The sequence below is a fragment of the Amblyomma maculatum genome, chromosome 2 (assembly GCF_055883805.1).
Source record: "Amblyomma maculatum isolate TAMU_Amacu chromosome 2, ASM5588380v1, whole genome shotgun sequence".
Classification (NCBI taxonomy): domain Eukaryota; kingdom Metazoa; phylum Arthropoda; class Arachnida; order Ixodida; family Ixodidae; genus Amblyomma; species Amblyomma maculatum.
In genome coordinates, this window is record NC_139345.1 from 149,203,958 (window position 1) to 149,227,676 (window position 23,719).

The 23,719-nt window shown below is 45.3% G+C and overlaps 1 protein-coding gene across 3 annotated transcripts in view; it reads left to right on the plus strand.

Moving 5' to 3' along the window:
- The window catches only part of LOC146200151 (uncharacterized), a 66,562-nt gene that overhangs the window by 17,911 nt on the left and 24,932 nt on the right, over window positions 1-23,719 (plus strand). Inside the window, exons 2-6 of one of the 3 annotated variants that reach the window (XM_084595386.1) lie at window positions 6,533-6,668; window positions 11,148-11,296; window positions 14,830-15,029; window positions 16,766-16,985; window positions 18,457-18,648. In XM_084595386.1, coding sequence (XP_084451512.1) covers window positions 6,609-6,668; window positions 11,148-11,296; window positions 14,830-15,029; window positions 16,766-16,985; window positions 18,457-18,648 — 821 coding nt within the window. In that variant the 5' untranslated portion in view covers window positions 6,533-6,608. Of the gene's footprint in view, window positions 1-6,527; window positions 6,669-11,147; window positions 11,297-14,829; window positions 15,030-16,765; window positions 16,986-18,456; window positions 18,649-23,719 lie in introns of all 3 variants that reach the window. The other 2 variants (XM_084595385.1, XM_084595387.1) reach the window with 2 other exon arrangements.

The following is a 23,719-nucleotide window of genomic DNA, read 5'->3' on the forward strand; positions in this document are numbered from 1 at the left end:
CGCTCCTTAATACGGCTTTACGAGGCTCTGTTTGTTGGCTACATCCGGTACAGTTTCCCAGTACTCTCTAGTATGAGCATTTCCTGCTTGCGGACTTTAGAGAGCGTGCAAGCGCAGGCACTGAAAATATGCCTTGGACTGCCCAGATGCACCTCTAACAAAGGCACAATTGAAGAGGCACACGCTCGCCCAATGTCCATATACTTGTCACACGAACCACTTCGTGTATATTTACTAGCAGTTACAAGACACCGTTTTCACCCACTCAGCAAGATTCTGGATGAGAGGCCGGACTGCAGTTTTACAAGTGCACTCCGCTGCCATCAGTCGCAAGTACCGACAGGATATGCCCTCCCATATCGTCCCACCCAACCACCATGGACGATGGATAAACCTTTAGTGAACCTTCGTGTTCCCGGAATACTAAAGAAATCAATGGTACCAATTAGTGGACTCAAACAACTTACTCTGGCACACATCTGGTCAGAATATCCCAATTATATTCACGTATACACCGATGGATCTGTGTCAGCACAGGCATCCGCTGCAGCTGTGGTCATACCAGCTCAGAAAACGACTCTGCATTTCCTTTTGGGACATACCTCTACATCAACCGCTGCCGAACTTGTAGCCATTCGGGAATCTATTCGCTATATATGCGGGGAACCACCTCAAAAATGGTGTATATTCACGGACTCGAAGACTGCATTACAAATTTTGGAAAACTTCTTATGCCACACTGCCTATCAGTCCCTGGCACTAAACATTATGGAGCTCATCACATCTGCCCAGCTGCAAGGCCACATGATAATGTTTCAATGGATCCCTGCCCACTGCGGCCTCCATGGGAATGAGCAGGCCGATGTTGAAGCGAAAAGCGCACTCATCAATGGCTTCCAAACAGCTGTGCCTTTTTCAAGGGCGGATACGACGTGTCTTCTAAAGAGTTGTATGAATATTGCTACAGCAGCTTATTGGGCTCAACCAGACGCCCGACACATCCGTCTAAGAAGGCTCGATCGAACATTTAAATTTAATGTTCCGCGTGATATTCCGCGTCATCAGGCATGCTTGATACATAGACTTCGTCTAAACATGGCTTTCACGCGCAAGTACTTACATTTAATTGGACAGATGGACTCACCGGAATGTTCAACTTGTGGCATCCCAGAGACTGTGGACCATGTATTATTGGTGTGCCCAGAGTATGCGAACGAAAGAAATGTGCTAGCTGCTTCCTTGAAGCATTTAGACAAGAGGCCTCTGTCGGAGGAACTGCTGTTGGGCTCTTGGCAGGACAAGGGGAAGGGCGTCCAGGCAGTGAGTGCTCCTTGCCGTTATTTGAGCGCCAGTGGACTTGATTCGCACTTGTAAAGCAAGCTGCTGTGTCTGTATATATATTTCATATGCCTTCTCCCACGTCGTCACCCATCATGACCTTCTTTCTTCTCTCCTTCCCCTTCCCCAGTGCAGTGTAGCAGGCCAGATTTGAATTATTCGGGCCAACCTCTCTGCCTTTTCCTTTCAATAAATCCATCTATCTATCTTGGCAGCCGCCATATTGTTGTTTGATTTTCCAATTTTGTGCCTGACGAATTTATATAATCATCGGGAGTGCCTCAAGGCTCCAACTTAGGGCCGATTTTATTTTTACTCTTTATTAATGATTTGCCGTTACATGTAATAGACTGGAAAATTTTGCTGGTCGCCGAATACTTCAAATCATTCCATAAGATTGAGAATATAGAAGACTGCCGCCGATTGCAAGCTGAAATTAAAACCGAGAAATTGTGTTGGATGAATAGCTTAAAACTGCATACCAAGAAAGCTTTCGTTTTACCTCCAAATAGAGAACGCGACAGTCACGTTTCATTTTACACTTCTGGCTGGCCAAAGTTTTCGTGTTGGCCATATATACGAGTCTTTGGTGTTGATGTTGGTTCCAAGGGTGCATTTCAGATTGCACGTGTCTTCAACTGTGTTTCGCATTGAGATGTATTTTTCTATAGAGTAAAAAAAAATCAGATGGTCTCTTAGATATCTCTTACCAGGAGAATGGCGAAAGCCTATATTTCCTCATATATCATTTGCCTGTCATCGTTTGCCTCTTATTGGCGTTCGTTGCAGTGCTGCATATAATTATAATTGCTTTACAGGAAAGGAAAGGCGCGGTATCTGTCCCATTTTTTTTTGCCGATATTTATTGATACAATGGAGTTTTCGCAAGGGACAATACATAAAATTTGTATGTTCCACCTAAACGACAAAAGAACGGAAGGACCGAGAAGCGTCCGCAGTGGAACGTCTGCTTCTTGAACAAATGAGTCTGACTTGAGCGTCGCAACGCCTAGACATAACGAACTTTGCACAAGTGACATCTTAACCGCCAGAGCACTAAAACTACTGCATCTCCCGTAATGGAGAGTAGATGTAAGCATGAAATGTTTATGGGCATAGCCCGTTGTCGGCAGGGATGAGCAGTCTTCTGCTGTAGCGTATAATTCGCTAAGCGATCGCTTTCCGAAAGAAGCTTCCTACCTCACCCTTCATCAGGCTCCATTGCTCGGCTTAAGCAGCTGTGACGGTGATGACATTGTAATGCAGAATGATGCAGAAGACTATACGCGGCCACGACGCGACACAGATCTTGACAAGAATGTAGGAGAAGCAGCGCGTTTGAGTGTTTCGCTAGTGTGTATGAATCCGCCTGCGAAAAAGAGACATGCCATGAGCTGATGCCACAGCACAGCGACGGACTGAGCATGCGCGACATGGCGCCATCCTTATGGATGCCATTGTTTTGCTAAGCGTCCATGTCACCCTGGAGAACCGAATAACTCGTCTCGTTTAATTTCGCTCGGTGCCCGGATGATCCCATTTCAGTTCACGGATGGCGGAAAATCAGTTCCCGGATGTTGACTGTGTTTTAGCTCGACGCCGCCTAAAGTCGCCGATAACGGAAGCTAAAATGATTTCATGGGTAAAATCACGCAAATGGTACCCCTATTCAAATATGTCCAAGGAGAGCAGCATGAACGCAGATGTCACTATCCCTATAAATATATTCTTGCAGCCATGAGGCTGAACGTGCTCCCTTAGGCAGGAAATGAACACTGGAGTTTTATGCCTCGGTACAACGCGGTGCATAAGTATAGAATACCACTTGAACGAACGTCATTTAAGCCAAGTGTTCAGTTGTACGAATTTCTTAAATCCCCCATAGAAGCTCTATAGAGTCTCGCCGGGGTGGTGCAGTGGTAAGACGCCCTACTACTGTGCCGGAGTTCCCGGGTTCCAACCAGACCACAGCGGCTGCGTTTCGATAGAGGCGAAACGAAGTGGCGTCCGTGTGCTGTTCGATGTTTTTGTTGTGTTAAAGATCCCTAGGTGGCCGAAATTACCCCGTAGCCATTCATTACGGCCCCCCTTTCTCTCTCTTTCCACTTTTACTCCCACCTTCCTCCCTTCCCTTACGACGCGGTTCAGGTGTCCACAGAGCAAGTGTGACATATACTGCGACTTTCCCTTCCTGTGAACCAATAATTATTAAACTCTATTGAACGCTATGCCAACACCCTTCATTTTATCGAAATTCTGAGTATTAATCATTTCAACTCTGTGGATATTTTCCGCGGCATCATCTTGTGCCTCCCAGGTAATACTGAACACTTCAACAAGCACAACCCGCATTTTTGTGGCATGTTTGTACGTTGAGAACCATGCTTCATTCCAGCGCGACGAAATGTGGCTGTTAATTAGCTTTAAACAGTACTCGATATCTGAATAAGCTAGCAGCCCGCCGAATCTATTGGTGGCTTTGCACACTTAATTGGCTCCATAGGCAGTCGAGTAAGAGCTTCAGCCGAACTAGGCCTTTCAACGCCAGAAAAGGTCGTTGAGCTTCAAAAAATATATGAATGCTGGTTAACCATAATCTGCTGAAGCAATAATCTGCTTGAGGTCTTGACTGCCCAGCAGACCGTTCTGCCAAAGAAGGTTCACGAGAGGTTGGGCACAGTGACTGAGTTCGAGACCACCGAAGCGCTAAGTACAAACGGGCAGCAAAAGGTTACTGCATTCTTCGCTTGCAAAAGAGCGCATTGACAGATAAATGAGTTCAGATATGATTCGAACACCCGATATTTTTTGTAGCTAATGGAAACAAGCTTCAACGCACTTATTTCAGTTTTCAACGCACCAAATTTTTCCTAAGGTCAATTAAAGTTCGTTCAAGTGAAGCTTCATTGTACTCCGTGTCAGAGCGCAGGTTTTGTGCTCCCGCTCGGCGGTTGAGCCACGTCGCCGTTGGCGTCATTGCCGGTGTAACCGAGCGAAAGAGAGTCACGAGAGAGTCATGAGACAAAAAAAAGATTTCTTAAACGACAAAAAAAAAAAGCCAAGCTCAAGCTGCGCCGCTCGCTCGTGGCTCTTTTGGGAAATTCTCTTTGGCTTATGAGAAAAATAGCGTGCTTTGTAACTTCACACACACACACACACACACACGCACACATACATACATACATACATACATACATACATACATACATACATACATACATACATACATACATACATACATACATACATACATACATACATACATACATACATACATACATACATACATACATACATACATACATACATACATACATACATACATACATACATACATACATACATACATACATACATACATACATACATACATACATACATACATACATACGTACGTACGTACGTACGTACATACGTACGTACGTACGTACGTACGTACGTACGTACATACACGCTTACATACATACATATATAGCCTTAGTCGCTTTGGGACATTAAACCCCACAAAACCACAAAACCAAACATACATACATACATACATACATACATACATACATACATACATACATACATACATACATACATACATACATACATACATACATACATACATACATACATACATACATACATACATACATACATACATACATACATACATACATACATACATGTGGCGCAGTGGTTGCGGCGCTTGACTACTGTTCCCAAGGACGCGGGATCGAATCCCGGCCTCGGCGGCCGCTTCTCGATGGAGGCGAAAAGCAAGGCGCCCGTGTGCTGTGCGATGTCAGTGCACGTTAAAGAACCCCAGGTGGTCGAAATTTCCGGAGTCCTCCACTACGGCGTCTCTCATAGCCTGAGTCGCTTTGGGACGTTAAACCCCACAAACCAACCAACCAAACCAACCAACATACATACATACATACATACATACATACATACATACATACATACATACATACATACATACATACATACATACATACATACATACATACATACATACATACATACCCACATACATACACATACCCACATACATACATACATACATACATAAACACACACACACACACACACACACACACACACACACACACACACACACACATATATATATATATATATATATATATATATATATATATATATATATATATATATATATTGTCACGCGCCTTCGTAAAACGTCGACGGAAGATGAAGAAGAGTGGTCGGGTAGATCGGTGAAGAAGAAAGAAGAGGAGAGAGAAGAGGAAGGAAGAGGAAGAGGAAGAGGGCAGAGGAACGTTTGTACGCTTCGCCGCAGTCCTGTTTGTACCGATCCATGTAAATAAACCCCCCGTGCGTACAAAGCACGTAACAATATATATATATATATATATATATATATATATATATTGTCATGTACACGGTGATTAATGATACCAAGGATAGCAGGGGGGTAGCCCAGACACAACGGCAGCAAGCAGCACAGACGCAAACGCGAAAGCGACGCTTTCTCGCCCTTTCAACTTCGTCTTCCTTCACTCCTCAGTCATGTGCCACCTAGCAACGCTAGGTGGCAATATATATTTATACATACACGCGCATACCTACACCCCGTCGCGGTGGCGCAGTGGTTAGGGCGCTCGACTACTGTGCCCAAGGACGCGGGATCGAATCCCGGGCTCGGCGGCCGCTTTTCCATGGAGGCGAAAAGCTAGGCGCCCGTGTGCTGTGCGATGTCAGTGCACGTTAAAGAACCCCAGGTGGTCGAAATTTCCGGAGTCCTCCACTACGGTGTCTCACATAGCCTAAGTCGCTTTGCGACGTTAAACCCTACAAACCAAACCATACATACATACATACTTACATACATCTCAAATTATTGCCTCAAAGTATCGCAAAAGCGCTTAAATAGCTGCGTTCAAATTTCGCGTAAGGAGTGTAATTATTGTACTTTGATTTTTTTGTCTCACAAAAGCTCGTATAACTCCTAAAACAGAATAAGACCAGCAACCGTCCCTTGTCTTCTGTAGCCAACAACCTCCACCTCCGCATTCTCTCACTGCATCTTTGCGCGTGTATCACGTTATTCGACAAAGAAGAAAAGGAACTGCTCAGCTGCCACCATGTCAGCCCCAGCGGTGCCTCAATTCAGCTAGTCAGCTGGAGCAGTACGCCTACCAGCCATGTTTTCCCAGCGCAGCGGTGTCCTCCACCCGGATCGCAGCTCGGGCAGCGTGGCCTGCAGAGCTCCTGAAACGGCCGGCGGAACCGGCAACATGGCGCGTTCTCGTAGAGGTGGCGTGCACAAGCATTTCCTGGAACACATGGAGAACCTGGTGAGCTGCACTAGAGTGCTTTGAGACAGGCACCGATTATTTTCGCACTATATAGGCAACGCTCTATTTCTCAAAACCTTATCATGCTGGTTACGGCTTAGAGCGGGATTATATAGTTTGCCAGACGACTGACCGGTTGAGACGAGATATCTAACAAATAAGGACCTCGGATTGTACACGGGAAGGCAAGCTCACGAATTCTTTCTTTGCAGTGATAAAAAGAAGAGAACAAGCAATTCTTAATAACCTGCATATGTTGCGCACCTTGTAGAAAATATGGCTTGTCGCGTAACACTCAAGTCGCACCATCTTTTCATGACAATGGATACTGTACACAGCCATATGTCACCCCCACTGGACAGCTGCCATGCTAGAATTTTCTACATTGATGAATCGCTTAAAGGTAGGGACGTGTTAATGTTCGAAATTTCGTATACAAATTGAATATATTTGTTATGTAGCGCGAAGAGAGGATAACCGATGGTCGCTTAGGGTAACAAACTGGATTCCAATGGAAGGAAAGCGTACCAGAGGGCGGCAGAAAGTTAGGTGGGCAGGTGAGGTTAAGAAATTCGCAAGGGTCATGTGGATACAGCTAGCACAGGACCGGCTTAATTGGAGGAATATGGGAGAGGCCTTCGCCCTGCAGGGGGTATAGTCAGACTGATGATGATGATGATGTTATTCGATTCGTGTTTGAAAAACTGATATTCAGAATTTCCGAGTATTGAAAAATTATCGAATATACCGAGAATGTTCGAAGTCGCCGCAGCTTCAGCACACTGTGCGCCTCATTGCAATGCTTGACCACGTGGATTTACAGGGCCAGGAAGGCCCTCTTCGTAAAAGGGGAAGGTTCCTCTTCACAAAAAGGCCCCGTCGCGATGTGGGGATGCTTCGTCGCAGTGCTGCCCTTGTAGGTTGTGCAGCGAAGCATCCCTAAAATACGAAGGGGTCGTTTTGTGAAGAGGAACCTTCGCGGGTTCCCCTTTTACGAAGAGGGCCTTCACGACAATGTTCGCTCAAAGAAGAACTTTACGAAACTGGGAAAGACGTCGCTCTCACCTCGCTCTCAATGCAGAAAACCACTGTGCAGGTATTCATCAGATAAAATTACTGCGAGGATAAGCTCTCGGCCGTTTGTTCAGGTCCATTTGATGGACATTTTTTTCTCGCTCCTTGAAGGTTGAATTATTTAGAGTTCCCTGTAGTGTCATGACAGCTTCATGTGGCTTTAGAGAGGTCCTTAAGGATGTAGGTAAAACAATTTTAAAAAATTCTGCATAAAATTTACGCCAGATTTTTCAGTAGAGTATACATTTCTGTGCAATTCTAGTTAAATGTTTTTGCAAATTCATGTGAATTCTAAAGTAAGCAAGACCAAGAAGTTTGCTATCGTTTAATGTCCAACTTATTTACTGATCACATATTTGATATCTGATCCGATGTTTGAAGATATTTTCTTTTTTCATATTTGCATTCGATTCGTATTGGAAAGTTTTATATGCGCTTTCATTACATATTTATATTAAGCAAACGTATATTACGCAAACGTAAGGGAAAACAATCGTGAATAAATTCACTAGAATGCACCAGAATTCTGAGCATGGATGCGTTGTTGAGAATGGCGACACAGTCCTAGTTTTCAAACTTTGTACATCGCTCTGAAACGCCGTGGTCGTTATGTATCTTTAATTACACCCCTCGGCAGAATCTTTCAGCTAAACGGGAGACATTTGAAATACAGTTCATAATAGAAGGTTAAATGGCTAGACATAAAAGCCCGATCGGAACACGCACCATTGATTCACTTTGTGAAATGTATTTACAAAATCTTAAGAGGCTGTATGTCTAATTAAAATGAAGGTTAACATGCAATTAATTATCTAACATAGACGATTGTGTCTCGTTGGAAACGCACCGCATTTGGGCTCCTGGCTACATGGGCTTATGAGGTAATGAGGCCGCTGACCGCGGTTGCCCGAGCGCTTACTCACTGGACTCCTCAAAAGAGCTCTTCTAACTCGCACACAAACCAGCTGCTTCTGCTGTTCTAAGACATCATAAAATATCATAGCGACCAAAACTGCCTCTTCCCGGCTCCTGCGAAGGAGCTGAATAAGACGAAGGAGTGAACTTTAAGACGACTGCGAACAGGCACTCTGCGCTGTCCTGCAATAATCAAACATTACGATCCTAACAGGGATAAGCTGTGCCCACATTGTGGGATTGTGTATGTGTGTGGGGAGGGGGGGCTGGGGCGAGGGGACGAGAGGGGAGGAGGTCCCAGGATACTTTCCGCATGACGTGACATGTGTTCAATGGCCCCATTGTGATAGCATGAGCGTCTACCAAATGCCCATGCTGTGCCACTGATCCCGCGTTTCTGATTAGCTGCGTACGGAACTAGCCGAGGGAAGCACACGCCAGCCTTCAGAAACGCTGGCTGTCCCAAAAGCATGATCGCACCCTCAAACGGTCAATTTCCTGCCTTGTAAAAGAAATTGAAGCTCATACAAGGGACCTCGCTCACCAGCAGTGGGGGTAGGTCTGTGACCGCATGAGCGGTAATCTAGGCCTTAAAGACACCTGGTCGCTTTTACGCTACCTCCTTGTTCTTGGGCACACCAAGGCCACGCAGCGCAAGAATATTACCCGCATTATTCATCAGCTTCTCCCTAGATGATGACGTCCTCCTTCAGACCTTAAAATATCAGTACATCACTACAACCCCTTCTACCCCCCTCCCTTCTTACACCGGTTCTCCCAACCCTGCCCTTGAAGATGAAATCTCCTCAGCTGAAGTTAGGGCAGCGATGCACAGGATCAGGACGACATCAGCTCCGGGGACGGACCGAGTCACAAATAAGATGCTTCGTAACTTGGATGACCCGTCTGTCGATGCGGTCACGGACCTCTTCAACCAATACTGGCGCTCGGGAGCCCTTCCGGCCCAGTGGACACACGCCCGTATCACATTTATTCATAAACCCGGCAAACCACTCAACATCAAGAATCGCCGACCCATATCTCTCACTTCTTGTCTTGGCAAACTCTTTGAACATGTTGTGCTCGCAAACCTCCAGAACCACATAGACGACCACAATCTCTTTCCTGACAAAATGGTCGGCTTCCGGCCACATATTTCCGCACTGGATGTTATGCTGCAACTGTCAGAATATGACATTGCCTTGCTAAGCAACTCGGGGGATGAACTGCAAATAATGATTGATGACCTAGACAGAAAAAGTAGAAAGGTAGGCTTGAAAATCAATATGCAGAAGACTAAGGTAATGTTCAACAGCCTCGGGAAGGAACAGCAGTTTACATTAGGTAGCGAAATACTGGAAGTAGTAGGCGAATATGTCTACTTAGGACAGGTAGTAACCGCAGATCCGGACCATGAAAAGGAAATAACAAGAAGAATAAGATTGGGATGGAGCGCATTTGGCAAGCACTCGCAGATTATGACTAACAGCTTACCGGTATCGCTCAAGAGGAAAGTATACAACAGTTGCATCTTGCCTGTACTCACCTATGGGGCTGAAACGTGGAGGCTAACCAAGAGAGTTCTACTTAAGTTGAGGACAACCAAGAGGGCTATGGAACGAAAAATGGTAGGGGTAACATTAAGAGATAGAAAGCGTGCAGAGTGGGCCAGAGAAATAACTCATGTTACCGACATTCTAGTGGAAATTAAGAAGAAATGGGCATGGGCAGGACATGTAGAGCGAAGAGAGGATAACCGATGGTCGCTGAGGGTAACAAACTGGATTCCAAGGGAAGGAAAGCGTAGCAGGGGGCGGCAAAAAGTTAGGTGGGCGGATGAGATTAAGAAGTTCGCAGGGGTCAAGTGGATGCAGCTAGCACAGAACCGGGTTAAGTGAAGAAATATGGGAGATGCCTTCGCCCTGCAGTGGGTATAATCAGGCTGATGATGATGATGATTGATGATGATGATGTCAGAATATGTCCTTCACCCCCGCCACGCAAAGCGCACCCGAGCAATTCTTGCCCTTTCAGTACATGCCCGCCTTTCTTAGTCACCGCACAGCAGAAATCACCATCGGCTCGCTCTCGTCTCCATCTTTCAAGCCTGTCCTCTCTCCACTGCTTTTTGATATTACCCTTATCCCCATGACACACGCCCTCAACCAAATCCCTGCCATGTCCCAATCCTTATACACCGATGATATTACACTGTGGACCACCACAGGTAGTATTGACGCCATGGAAAATACATTACAAGCCGGAGCAGACATTGTAGTATCTTTTGCCGCAAATGCCGGCTTGGCTTGTCCTCTTGCCAAATCGGAGCTTCTCATACTCCGACCTCCTAGGTGTCGTACAGACAAAGGCCCTCCTCATTGGACTAGTCATTGGAATCTCTTGCAAGCGTACGCGACACTGAATGGCCGCACATGACTTTGTTCACGCGGAGACCACAAGCGGCACAACTCAAGGAGATGTTCTTCGCAGGCGACGCCACTGCTAGGCCACCGGTTCTGGTCCCGCGTGGTGGGGGCCCTGCTGGTGCTGCTGTCGTTTCTGGTGCTCTCCATGGGCGCATGGGCTCTGTTGGCGGTCATGGAGTACCACCACACTGCTGTGGCGATGGTGGGCTGCAGGTGAGGCCGCTGTCTAGAGAGGTGAGATTAAGGTATATCTCGAAGTAGCTCCCGCTGAGGTCCGTTCTGATGAGCTGCTCAGAGTGTTCGGGCGCTCTAATTTGACACATGTTTTGAGCCCAGAAGCAACACAAGCGATGGGCTTCCAGTGCTTTTGTGCTCATGCATTTTGGCTTGCATGGGCATCGCTATAGAAACAGCTTTCCCCTGCATTCACGCAGAAAGCGGCAATAAATAACCTAGAGTCATGGCTCTGCGTGGCGTACTCCGGGATCAACATGGGCATATACAGATATAGTATATCGCATTACGTTCACTGCAGTGGCTGAGTATTTATAGGGCAGTCGGCGGGGCAGCGGCGTTTAGATGGATGTGAAGTGCAGCGACTCGTGAACTGCGCGATGTCAGCGCGCGCTACAGATACCAATATTGGTAGATATTTATTCACACTCTTACACAACGGCAACGTTTATTTCTCACGTGTTTAAAATTATATAACATTCTTCGGCCCTACTGTGCCGAACACAGTTGAGCCTGAGCCATATGGTAGATTCCTACCCTACTGAAAAACCAAAAGTTCTACAGGGCAATAACCTCATAAAATCTCATCTAATCGCATAGACTCTCACACGGTGCAAATCATTATCACAAATATCTTACATAAGTTTTGATAATGTACAAGAAACTATGAGACATTATGCAATTGTTACTTGTATGAAATTTCTTATGTGAATGAAATGAGATTATGTGAGAAAATGTGAAGTTATTGCCTCATACAATTTTTTCAGTAGGGTAGTGAAGAAACAGCTTCGGTAGCTTTATGACAAGAAACGGGAGTAGAGGTCGGGCTAACCGGTGGCACTGCTTTATGTTTTCTCTTTGTCAACAAAAAAGTTTTTGTTTACAGAGGAATACATTTTAACTCCACCTCTCGTGCTCCGCGTAGTTGTCGCTGTGTGCACAGGTATAGTATACCAGATTTGGCTGGACGGATAGGGAAAAAATTAGGACAACGCTTAAGCTTGGCCTTATTATTCCTCAAAGATTCCTTGCATGACATTTCATAAGGGGTGAGGATAACACAGCGAGAAGGAACGCACATTATTGAAAATTATGGTCAATGAATCGCAACGATAAATGCGCTTCCTCGATGGCGAACTTGAATAGCTGAAGGTTGGTGACGATGGCCCTTCAGTCGGGAGGTCATTCCTGTCACGAGTAGTTTATGGGAAGAAAGATTGCTGGAATGTTGTATTATGGATACGTTCAGAATATACAGTCATACGGCAGTTATGACGGGAAAAGCGACGCGAGCGTGATGTATGATTTGGTTCGATACTGTAATATTGTGAAATAATTTATGAAATGAACGTAGACGTGCTGATTTAGGACGAGTGACTAGATAGGTAACTACGGTAACTATAATCGTGGTTTTAGTCCTGAGATGATCGTATGATAAGAGTAGTCAGATGAAGCAAACCTGGCTGCTCGATTCTGGACTGTATCAATGCCACTATTTAGGTTAGTTTGATGGGGATCGGAAACGAAGTTAGTGTATTCGAGTTTCGGTCTCATGAATGCCTTGTAGGAAAATGCTTTAAAAGAGCTTAGGGCTGATGAAAAATTGTGGCGGAAATACCCAAGGACGCTGTCTGTAAAGTTTTTTACGTGGGTGACATGGACATTCCAAATTTATTTGCTTGAAATATGAACGCCTAGGTATGTACGTGTAATTATTTGCGGATGCATTTAGAGTCGTTAATAGGCTATACATCTAGGTGTATAAGAGTAGTGTATCCCAACAGCACAAGCCTCAATCGAACAACAGTTTGAAGAATGAGCGCTGAAATTTCGAAGCAGAACCCTACTGAAAAACTAAAAGTTCAACTTTGACAATAACCTCATCTAATCGCATAGACTCTCATACGGTTCACATCATTATCATAAAATATAGTACATAATTTATGGTAATGTACAAGAAACTATGAGACCTTATGCAGTTATATGCGACCTGTATGTGATTTTTTTATGTAAATTGAGTGAGATTGTGTGAGAAAATGCGAGGTTATTGCCTAATACAATTTTTTCAGTAGGCAAGTACAAGAATAACAGTGCTTTTAGAGCGTTTCTCTATTGCGCGATTTCTTTAAAAATTATTACTAAAAATCATTTTTAAAACTTTTACTGTAACATTACAACACATTCTAAACAGGTGTTAATAAATCATACGCCTTACAATGTGTTCACTAGGTGGCCCTGTAACCATTCGTGGGATGCATAGAGTGTGGGTTCCAAGCCTAAGAACAACAAATTTATTTTAACGAAATACTTTCCGAAATAGCCCCTTATAGGAACGTTTTAGCCAATTTTGGATTCAGTCTGACCCTTCCCCAATCCTTTAGTTCTATTTGAATGCGGCGCTGGAAATTTCCGCGCGAGGTTATGTGGCTACGACTTCATGACCATGTCGATCAATCAGAACTTTTCCCAATCACTGTCTATCGAGGCGGAGTTGGTTTCTCGGCGGAACGAGCTATTTAGGTATCGCGTAATAGAGGAGGAATAAATGGAAAAGGCTAGCAAGAGATAACACGTGATGGCGCGTGTACAGAGTTGTTAGCCATCCGCACAGCTATTTCCGAGAGGCGTGGCCATCTGCGCACGAGCACTTGGGTAGCGTAGAGGCTACCACTAGTTTTATAATCGCAAACGATGGCGTGACATATCAGTGGGATTCCGACGGCTCCACTGGTATACACCGATTTTGTTGACGCCAGCGCCTCGGTCATGAAAACACAGCTAATCCGAAGGCCCGCCATTACTACGTTCCCTCTCGCCCATCGTAGAGAGGACGTTGTACTGGCCCCTTCCCAGTCGAAAAAAACTACAGAACCATGTCAAAAATACGACAAAATACTCTCTAGTTCTGTCGTAAACTTCAGGTTTTTTTCTGTAGTTCTGTGGTAGTTTTCTGTAGTTCTGTAGTTTTTCTGTAGTATATTTCTGTTGTCTGTAATCCTGTAGCACTTTTCTGTTGTAACTGCGGAAAATTCTGATGTTACTACAGAACATTCTGTTGTCACAACAGGTTTCCCGTCAAACACCGCACAGAAATTCTGTCGTGACGACAGAAAATTTTCTGTAGTTTTTTCAGACTGGGTTCAGACGCTAATATAGCATGTTATTACATTATAGAAATAACGACTGTCTGTATCTGCAATCCTCGAAAGCTGGTTAAAAACAGTCCTCCAGATTAAAGTAGCGTGATTATAACAAACGTTTGCAGAAAATGGAAACGTTTAGTTGTTTTAATCTTCCCCTTATAGCGTTAGGTATGGTACCGACTAGAAAATGTAATCCTTATTTGCAAGAATAATACGCGATTTATTCAGAGAATATCCGTGTGTTTTGCTGTTACAAGAGCTGCTGTTGTGTGAAGTCACTCTCTTCGCGTCTTCCATCAAAAATGCGGAGAGGGTATGAATAGAAAAGTGCGCTGAGGTTGGTTTACCCAACGCTCTTCGACGTCGCAGATCGGAGCACTGCCACGAGTACATGACTTGGTTGGCGGCCGGCATGGATCCCAGCTACGATGCATGCTGCGATGCCGAAGCCTACGCCTGCCGTCGGATGCGCTGGCACAGTGACCTCTTTCCCAGCGCCCTGGACGCGATGCAGTGGCAGTGGTCAGTTCGTGGGAGTCGCTTTCTCGAGAAGCACCGGAGGCCGGCAGGTGAGACCCCAAAGACGAGCTGCCGGCGTTATTTCGCGGGAAAATTTTATTTCGTAGACGCGACGGCATAGCTTTAATTAATACGTGAAATTTCGCACCAAGTCGACAAAAAAACATTGTAGCGCCTTTGCGCCGTGTAATCCCAGCTTCGTGATAACATCGCGCTGCATTTCGGGCGTTCGTTTGACAGTGGCCGAACACCTCAACTATCTGAAATGGAGTTGGTGCTGAATAAAATCAATATGAACTGAATATTTCTCCCAGGCTTTGCCCGTATATGCGCACCATGTGAGTAAAGAGTATTTGCAGCAAGCGATCATTGGAATATCTTTAGCGAAGGAAAAACTATTGATGCCCCACAGCGTAAATGCGCGAGTTTAACTGCTGTGCGCTCAACGCTTGTGCGCCGGTTGCGTTACCGTTATATCAGTGCTTTCCCGCCCTTGCACACCATGAGCAGAGTGAATCGGCAAATAAAAGTTTTCAAACAGATGCGTTAAATAGTTACTAATGTTTTTAGCTGTACTAAATCATTTTGTTTGCGAGTGGCGTGCCTAATGCTGCAATTTTAATCGCAAATGTGTAAAAGCGGGACTAATCTCCCTAATCGCCCATTGTGAGCCGTCATGTTAATTAATAGCGCTTTCGATGTCTTTTTTAAACTAAATTGTGACAGTTAAGTTACTACCGAAGCAAGAACGCGGAATCACGTTGACATCGACAGTGGGGAGTGTACTATATAGTTCATTAAACGTATCAAAATTGCAACGCTTTGTTCCACCACCCTGACGCAGGGCCATATATATGACCACAGAGCTTGGGGCGGGAAACGGAGATTGGTCGGGGGGAGGGGTGGCGAGGGCGTTTGTCATGTGTTTCATGACTGCAGTATTCGCACTTTCGCATTATGAGTAAGATTAGTATCTGCAAAAGGCGAAGAAAAGTGGTTCTACTTCTTCGGCTAAAACACTCGTTTCATGACACTGGAGGAAGTTAAAATGGCAAGCATAAGGTTTCAAACCACATTAAGCTTAACGTTCTGTGGAAGTGCACGTAATCAGCTGCTATTATTCAGAGGTTTGGCTGAAGTTGAAGGTTTGAGCCTGCACTACAATGCTCGCTAGTATACGTCACCTCATGACGCGCGTACCACGGGACATTCCCTCTCCCCACTGCTCTGCACTGGACACCTTGCACTGGACGCCCTGCACTGGACGCCCCTGCTCCAACGCAGACGTGAAAGAGGAGATTTTTATGGGACGGCCAAGCTTTGTTGCCTCACAGTGATTTGAAGGCAATCAATCGCTTTAATAAAATTTATATATCTAATGACGAGCCAAGAAGGCAAATTCTCAACAGATTCCTCACTGTAGCAGTTAGGGAGGAAACATTTTACCGGCTTACTAGTTAGCACAGTTCAGATATTTTCTAACACCTTATTACATTGCTGAAAAACTCCACGTCAGAAATGCGTTTCAAACAATAGGAGTGCTTCAAATGTGGTCTGGGAAGTATTCTAATACATACGCCGGAGAGGAGACACTTAAAAGCGATAAGATGTCATGCGCCGAGGGAAAAAACAACAACAGAAGAATACAATGCGAGAGAGGAATAGACACCGTCTGTAATGCACCATGAACTTTAGTAAGGAGGCATCAAAAATATGATATTTACTGGACATTTTCTTTGCGTAAATTTTCGTGAATGGCTGTATACCTGTATTTTCTGTACTGCAGAGGCATTCGCACTTTACAACGCGTGCATCTCCGATAACGTGGACTCCGCCGGCGAGAGCCGGTCGGTGGTGTCATTCCTGAAGGAGATTGGCCTGCCCTGGCCGCATTCCGCCGAAGCTCGGCACAGACACATCCTTGACGTTGTCCTGGACTTGAACATCAACTGGGGTGTCCAGCTGTGGTTCCAGCTCAGTCTCCGACGACTACCCGGGGAGTCGAGGCAGGTGTCTAAGAATTCATGTTGTATTCTAGAGCACCCTAGCTTCACTGAGGGAGAGAAACAATCTTTCATAGGTCTGAATAGCTGGAAGGAAAACCATAAATATTATTTTCGGCGAATGTTATCTAAAGGGGTGTTGTAAAACTTTGAAGTGTTGCAAAAGGTGCAACAAGAAGTCAACTAATTGTAAATTGCCAGTGCTAATCTCCGTTTGTTATCAAAATGTATTTGCATTTTGAACCAGGGCTTGCAATGCGTATTGCTCGTCTTCTTCAAAATTGAGCATGTACAGTTTGCAGTGTTTTTCTCTCTTAATTTGGAGTGCCGACTCAGTAGATAAATTTGTGAGCATTGGAAGTGAGATGTTTTCCTTGAATCTAACAAGATGTTTCGTTTTACTTAAAGTAATTTGACACAAAACCACCTCCGCCGCTACTGTGATCATCTGTGTTCCTCTATAGTGCGCCCGCACTGACCAGTCTACCCGTCTCGGTGGCTGAGAGGTTAGGGCGCTCGAATGCTTAGCCCGAAAGCGCGGATCTGACCTTGACCCTAGCAGCCTCTTTTCGATGGAGGCTGAAAGACGCCCTGGACGTCCGTCATAAGCTTCTGTAACGTTACAACGTCACATGTTTGCTTTGCTGCACAGTTCGCGGGGCGCGCGAAGAAACTAAAGCCTCGATCAGACTCGACACGCAGGCTTCTATGGCAGTTTCGCTACCATTTACTCTTTCTACCGTGCATGCTCTCCAATTGCAGCACGCGCTCCTACCTCCACCGTTCTCCACTAGAGTAGAGTTAGTCCTAAATGCTTTCGCCTTATCGCTCTTTAGGTGTCATGCATGTGCCTCCTAGAATTTTTGATTAGCTTTTGGCAGCTGTGCCAGTTCCATCCTGTCTGATCGGTTGGCGTCTATCATGCATTGGCGATCTTAAGCAGACATTTCGTCTCCTTTGACAGTTACAGGTAACCTGTATAAGTATACTGCTGCCTACTTCTACTGAGTCCTCAGTAATGATATGTCTGAAATTATATTTAACTGCTTCTACACTGATGTCATTCTGCTCGGGTACAGCCGAATACGTATTGTACTGCGAGATTCCGATTTTGTGGCTTTCATTCTTCTGTTAATATTTTGATGGGCTTCTTTACCACTAATATATTCCGTTCCTGCTTCAAATCTCATATACCGAACGTAAACATTCTCATCTCATATACTTCAAATTATTCATATTTCATATACCGAGCGTAAACATTCGATATATATATATATATATATATATATATATATATATATATATATATATGCGTGCCAAGAGAACTTGGTGCAGCGCACTGTCTCCACAGGTATACAGCCTGCCATAGTTTCCATTCCGTTGTCACTTCAAATCTCATATACGTATCTCATAACATAAACACTCGGTATATATATGGGCCAAGAGAACTTGCTACAGCGTACTGTCTCCACAGGTACAGCCTGCGTGTGAACGGCATTCCTATGAACGTACTCTGGCACCGTTGGCTCAGCCTGACGCCGAAACATGGCGCACGGATCCGTTACGCGAAGACCTTTTACGCGGTGTTCAACGCCGACGACACGCCCACATCTTGGATCGAAGACCTTCTGGAGACTGAGGACGCCGTCAACAACATCGTTTCGAGGTAAGTCTCTGTCCATCCGTAGATATACGAGGCTTTTCAAGGCTACTGCCTCTAAAGGTAAAACAACTGTCTCCTGCTCAACAGTAGTGCTATCATTGGCGAACTTCAGACAACGAGTGAGCGACGTTAGCTTGAAACGCTGTTAAGTAAATTCTAATGGTTAAGTGTCTAACCAGTACTGATGTGCACCTGGTTGAGATGAGGGGTATGTGGCTATCAGTGGTAGCCACATTAGCTCTTCGAACTTAGGAAATGCGGTTACATTCGGGGCTGTAGCGGAAGAAATTTTGGCATTTCTCGCCTAATTCCAAAGCCCAAAGAGCCAACCGATGTAGGCCAGTGAAGGTCACCAAGTGGCACACGGTACATGATTTATGACCCTTTCGTCTCCTGGGTCCAAAGCAAACGCAGTTGCAGCAGCGAGCATCGCAGCGTGGGTGGTAGAGGGAGGCACTTGGCACGCGGGGCACAGAGTGAGGTGATTTAATGGGCGTCACTGATTAAGCGGCAAGGCGACGCTGCTCAGCTGCTCATACCTACAAGCTCAAAAGGCCTTGGTCGAGCGAGCCCGGGCAACGGTCGAGGCCACACTAAGGACTCCACCTAGTGTGGTATGGGTCGGCTCTGTAAAAGTCGGCCAAAGCATACCTACATGTAGTACTCTCCTTTAGTATACAATAAATTGCTTTCCCTACCACCACCAGTAGTGGGATTTTCGAGCTGCATTTATCAAAGCTCTAGAAGAAGATATGACTGTACTAATGGTCACGAACAAATCTTTTTTCGCCAGCTCCCTAGCAATAATAGTTAACTCTGAAATTAAAAACCAGCCGGAAGTTAAATTTATTCGCATTTTTTCCGACATCTGCTAACCGTGATAAAGCCACCACATAGCTATATAGAATTATCGATGAAGGCTTGGATGAAATAGATGGCACTCGCAAAGTTGGAACATCAGAGGCCCATTCTTTTATACATTTAATTACTTTGCATGCTTGAAAGCCTCGATCAGATTAAGTATGTAAACAGTGCAAGCTATGGTGTAAGAATATTTCTTGTTACACTGTGGTGTGAGCCTCGAAACAAGCTACGACGTTAAAAAAAAATTACTGGATTGTACTTAGCTTAGCTTAGGAGCTCAATCTTTTCTTCTTGTTCTTTTCTACCTCTATCTTGTGTGCTTCTGCACTTGTCATAATTTCGTTTCTTCCTTTTGTTTGGTTTCGTCGTCGACGACATCGGCATCTCAGGAATTCTATCCTAGACATGCGGGACTAAAGTGACACGCAGCTCTACGGCGGTTTTTATAGGAACTAGGCCTAACTTACCGAACGGTGAAATTATACCGAGATCAGAGCCTATTGCGACATCCTGTACGGTGAAATTATTCTGACGTCGGAACCTATTACGACGTTTCGCGGACACATCTCATGACGTCAGGCAACTCGACGACCAGTCAGTGCATGATCGTGTCACATATGAATTACCAACTGCCAGACATCCTTTTAATTTTGTACTAAAGTGACCTATAACGTATTAAAAAATAAATTGTGAGGAAATGCCTACCTCAGCATACATATAATAGGCTTAAGTCAAAATAAATGAGCTGGGACTAGAAAGAAAAGAAAGCCTGAAATATTGAAACGTGACGACAAACGAGAAGATGGCACAATGTGGCGATAGGGTGAAATGTGATTAAATGACTGGCCTAGCGCGACGGTTCCTCCCAAGCCATTGCCGATATTCTGCAACCTTTCTCGGTGTCTCCGAGTCATAGTCCCGATCTGTTCCTTGAAGTTTAGGATGAGGTGATGGCGATGATATCGAAGGAAACATAGAAGAGAATAAAATAGCTTGCTTGAAACCACGATGATTGATGCTTGGGTGATCCGCTTCCCCTGGAGATTTTCAACCATCCGCTTCCAAAATAACCATGGGGCCGATGACACGACGTCACGTCGGATGGCTTGGCCGGGGGTAGCGTATTCTGTCCTTCGGATACTTCAGTTCCTTGGTCTGGTATCGGCTCTGGTCGGTTCGTATGTGCGACTTGCCTTCATATTCGGGCTTGGCGCGGGGCGGCAGTAGTTTCACCTGGTTGGGTCTGGGCAAGAAGGGCTGGGGCGGAGCTGCGCGGCGATGTCCACGGGCTCTTGGCCGACGGTTTCTGACATACGGATGGCGTCGGCGCTTCAAGGCAAGCAGGGGGATTAACCGCACTGCACCAAGATGATACGTGGCGAAAAGAGAGAAGATGGCACAGCATGGCAACAGGATGAAAGATGATTTAATGGCCGGCCTAGCGCGAGGGCTGTTCTTGCGCAACTGCCGATCTTCTTCGCAAAAATATGTTTCAAATTAAATTATAATTTGGAAATCAATGCCGGTTGATCGTAAAGACAAAGACAGCAATTGCCAGGAAACACGCACAAGATGTTGGCTGATTAATAAATAAATAAATTCCAGGCAGTAGGTATCATTTAAAAGAAATAAGAAAGCAGGCAAAATAAAGCGCTGGGAACCTACCATGAAAAAAAGAAACGACCAGGCTTCGTTTACAAGATAAAATACAAAGCTCGAGTTGGTAGTCCCTCCCAACTCGACAGTGTCATGTGCCCTCGCTGGGTCACACACATTGACCACCAATCGTCATTGCACGGCCGTGCCACTTACCAACGACCGCATACTTGAACCACACCCGTTATTTTTCGCTTACAACGCCGAAAAGGCTGTCGCCAGTTATTCCAGAGAACGGGGCCTTTTAAGGCTATCTGGCTGAAACTCCGTGCCATCCAAATTAGGCAGGCTTCCTACACTCCGGCAAAACTTTCTGTGACTATGCAACAAAGCTGCAGAACCGACACGCACAAGCTTACTTCGCAGCAGGATAAATTTTCTCTTGAACTATCGCGTATCGTGCTCTAGAATGTCTTACCGTTATCAAATTATTAACTTGACAACTATATTACAATATAGTGCAATACTTATCAGTAATGTGTTAGTATAGACCATGTTATCGCAGAGCAATTTAAGGTCAGTATAATGTGCCATGCGCATGCCGAAGCCTGCACTGCTTGTCGGCAGTCTCTCGAAGTGTACGTTGGGCACGTCCGCTTCGTCTTCTCATCAGTTTGTCTACGATTTCGCAACGTGCTTATTCTGACAACTTACGTCTCGTAAGTTAATCGCTAGTCAGGAACTTATGTTCACATATGCCTGCAGTGGTGTAAGGAGCACATTTCAATGTAATTAGCAGGTCAAAAATTTGTTATTCAATGTAAAGATGGAGCTGAAACCCAGACCTTAACTAATGCCAAATATGACTCAAATACTTGGTGTTGGTTGAAAGTTGAAACACTCAGTAACGCACTGTCGTAGTAGCCTTGGCTGCATAGCCACAGAAGGCTAGCTCCGAATATGATAACCTCCATCCAGTGAAACATTCGAGTTAGTGGGATAGGAAAGAAGGAATGGAAATACATAACTCGAGCCGTCGCTCCTCCTAGCTTCAGGTAGAGCGTCGATGGACCTTGCACGCATGTAGTCCCCTATTTGACTACATTAGTAGTTAGTCGCCAGGTTCTATATAAGCACAGCCGTATAGATAATTTTGTTTGGACAGTTCGACATCACTGCGTCATCTGCTAGCTAGCTGTCCTGGTTAGCATACGCTATAAATCTAGTACAGCAGCAACCCTGAACAAGCAGGGGTCGAAGCTTCGATCCCAATGACAGTTATAATTTCTTTTTCTTTTTCAATGAATATTTCTATGAAAGTTAGGCAGCTTTTTGTTGAATACGTAGGGCAGCGCTTGGTTGAATGCTAATTAGTATAACTTATTTACTTGAAATATACTCAAGCTTAAGATATTCCCCTGCGGACATCGCACTAATATTGCCATGCTGCGCACTAAGGACAATACGGGCTGAACTGCCAAAGATGGACTTATGCAAACACGCACCTTAAGGTCCATTTAAATATGCAATGTATCTTACGGTGGAATGGTTAAAGAGAATAAAGAGCTGCAAGGACGTGGACGAACAGAAGAATCAAGGCGTTTCCCTTCTTGCGAAATTGCGTTCTAGCGTCTTTTGCACGCACGCACACACACACACACACACACACACACACACACAAACACACACGCACGCACACACGCACGCACACACGCACGCACGCACACACGCACGCACGCACACACGCACACACGCACACACGCACACACGCACACGCACACACACACACACACACACACACACACACACACACACACACACACACACACACACACACACACACACACACACACACACACACACACACACACACACACACACACACACACACACACACACACACACACACACACACACACACACACACACACACACACACACACACACACACACACACACACACACACACACACACACACACACACACACACACACACACACACACACACACACACACACACACACACACACACACACACACACACACACACACACACACACACACACACACACACACACACACACACACACACACACACACACACACACACACACACACACACACACACACACACACACACACACACACACACACACACACACACACACACACACACACACACACACACACACACACACACACACACACACACACACACACACACACACACACACACACACACACACACACACACACACACACACACACACACACACACACACACACACACACACACACACACACACACACACACACACACACACACACACACACACACACACACACACACACACACACACACACACACACACACACACACACACACACACACACACACACACACACACACACACACACACACACACACACACACACACACACACACACACACACACACACACACACACACACACACACACACACACACACACACACACACACACACACACACACACACACACACACACACACACACACACACACACACACACACACACACACACACACACACACACACACACACACACACACACACACACACACACACACACA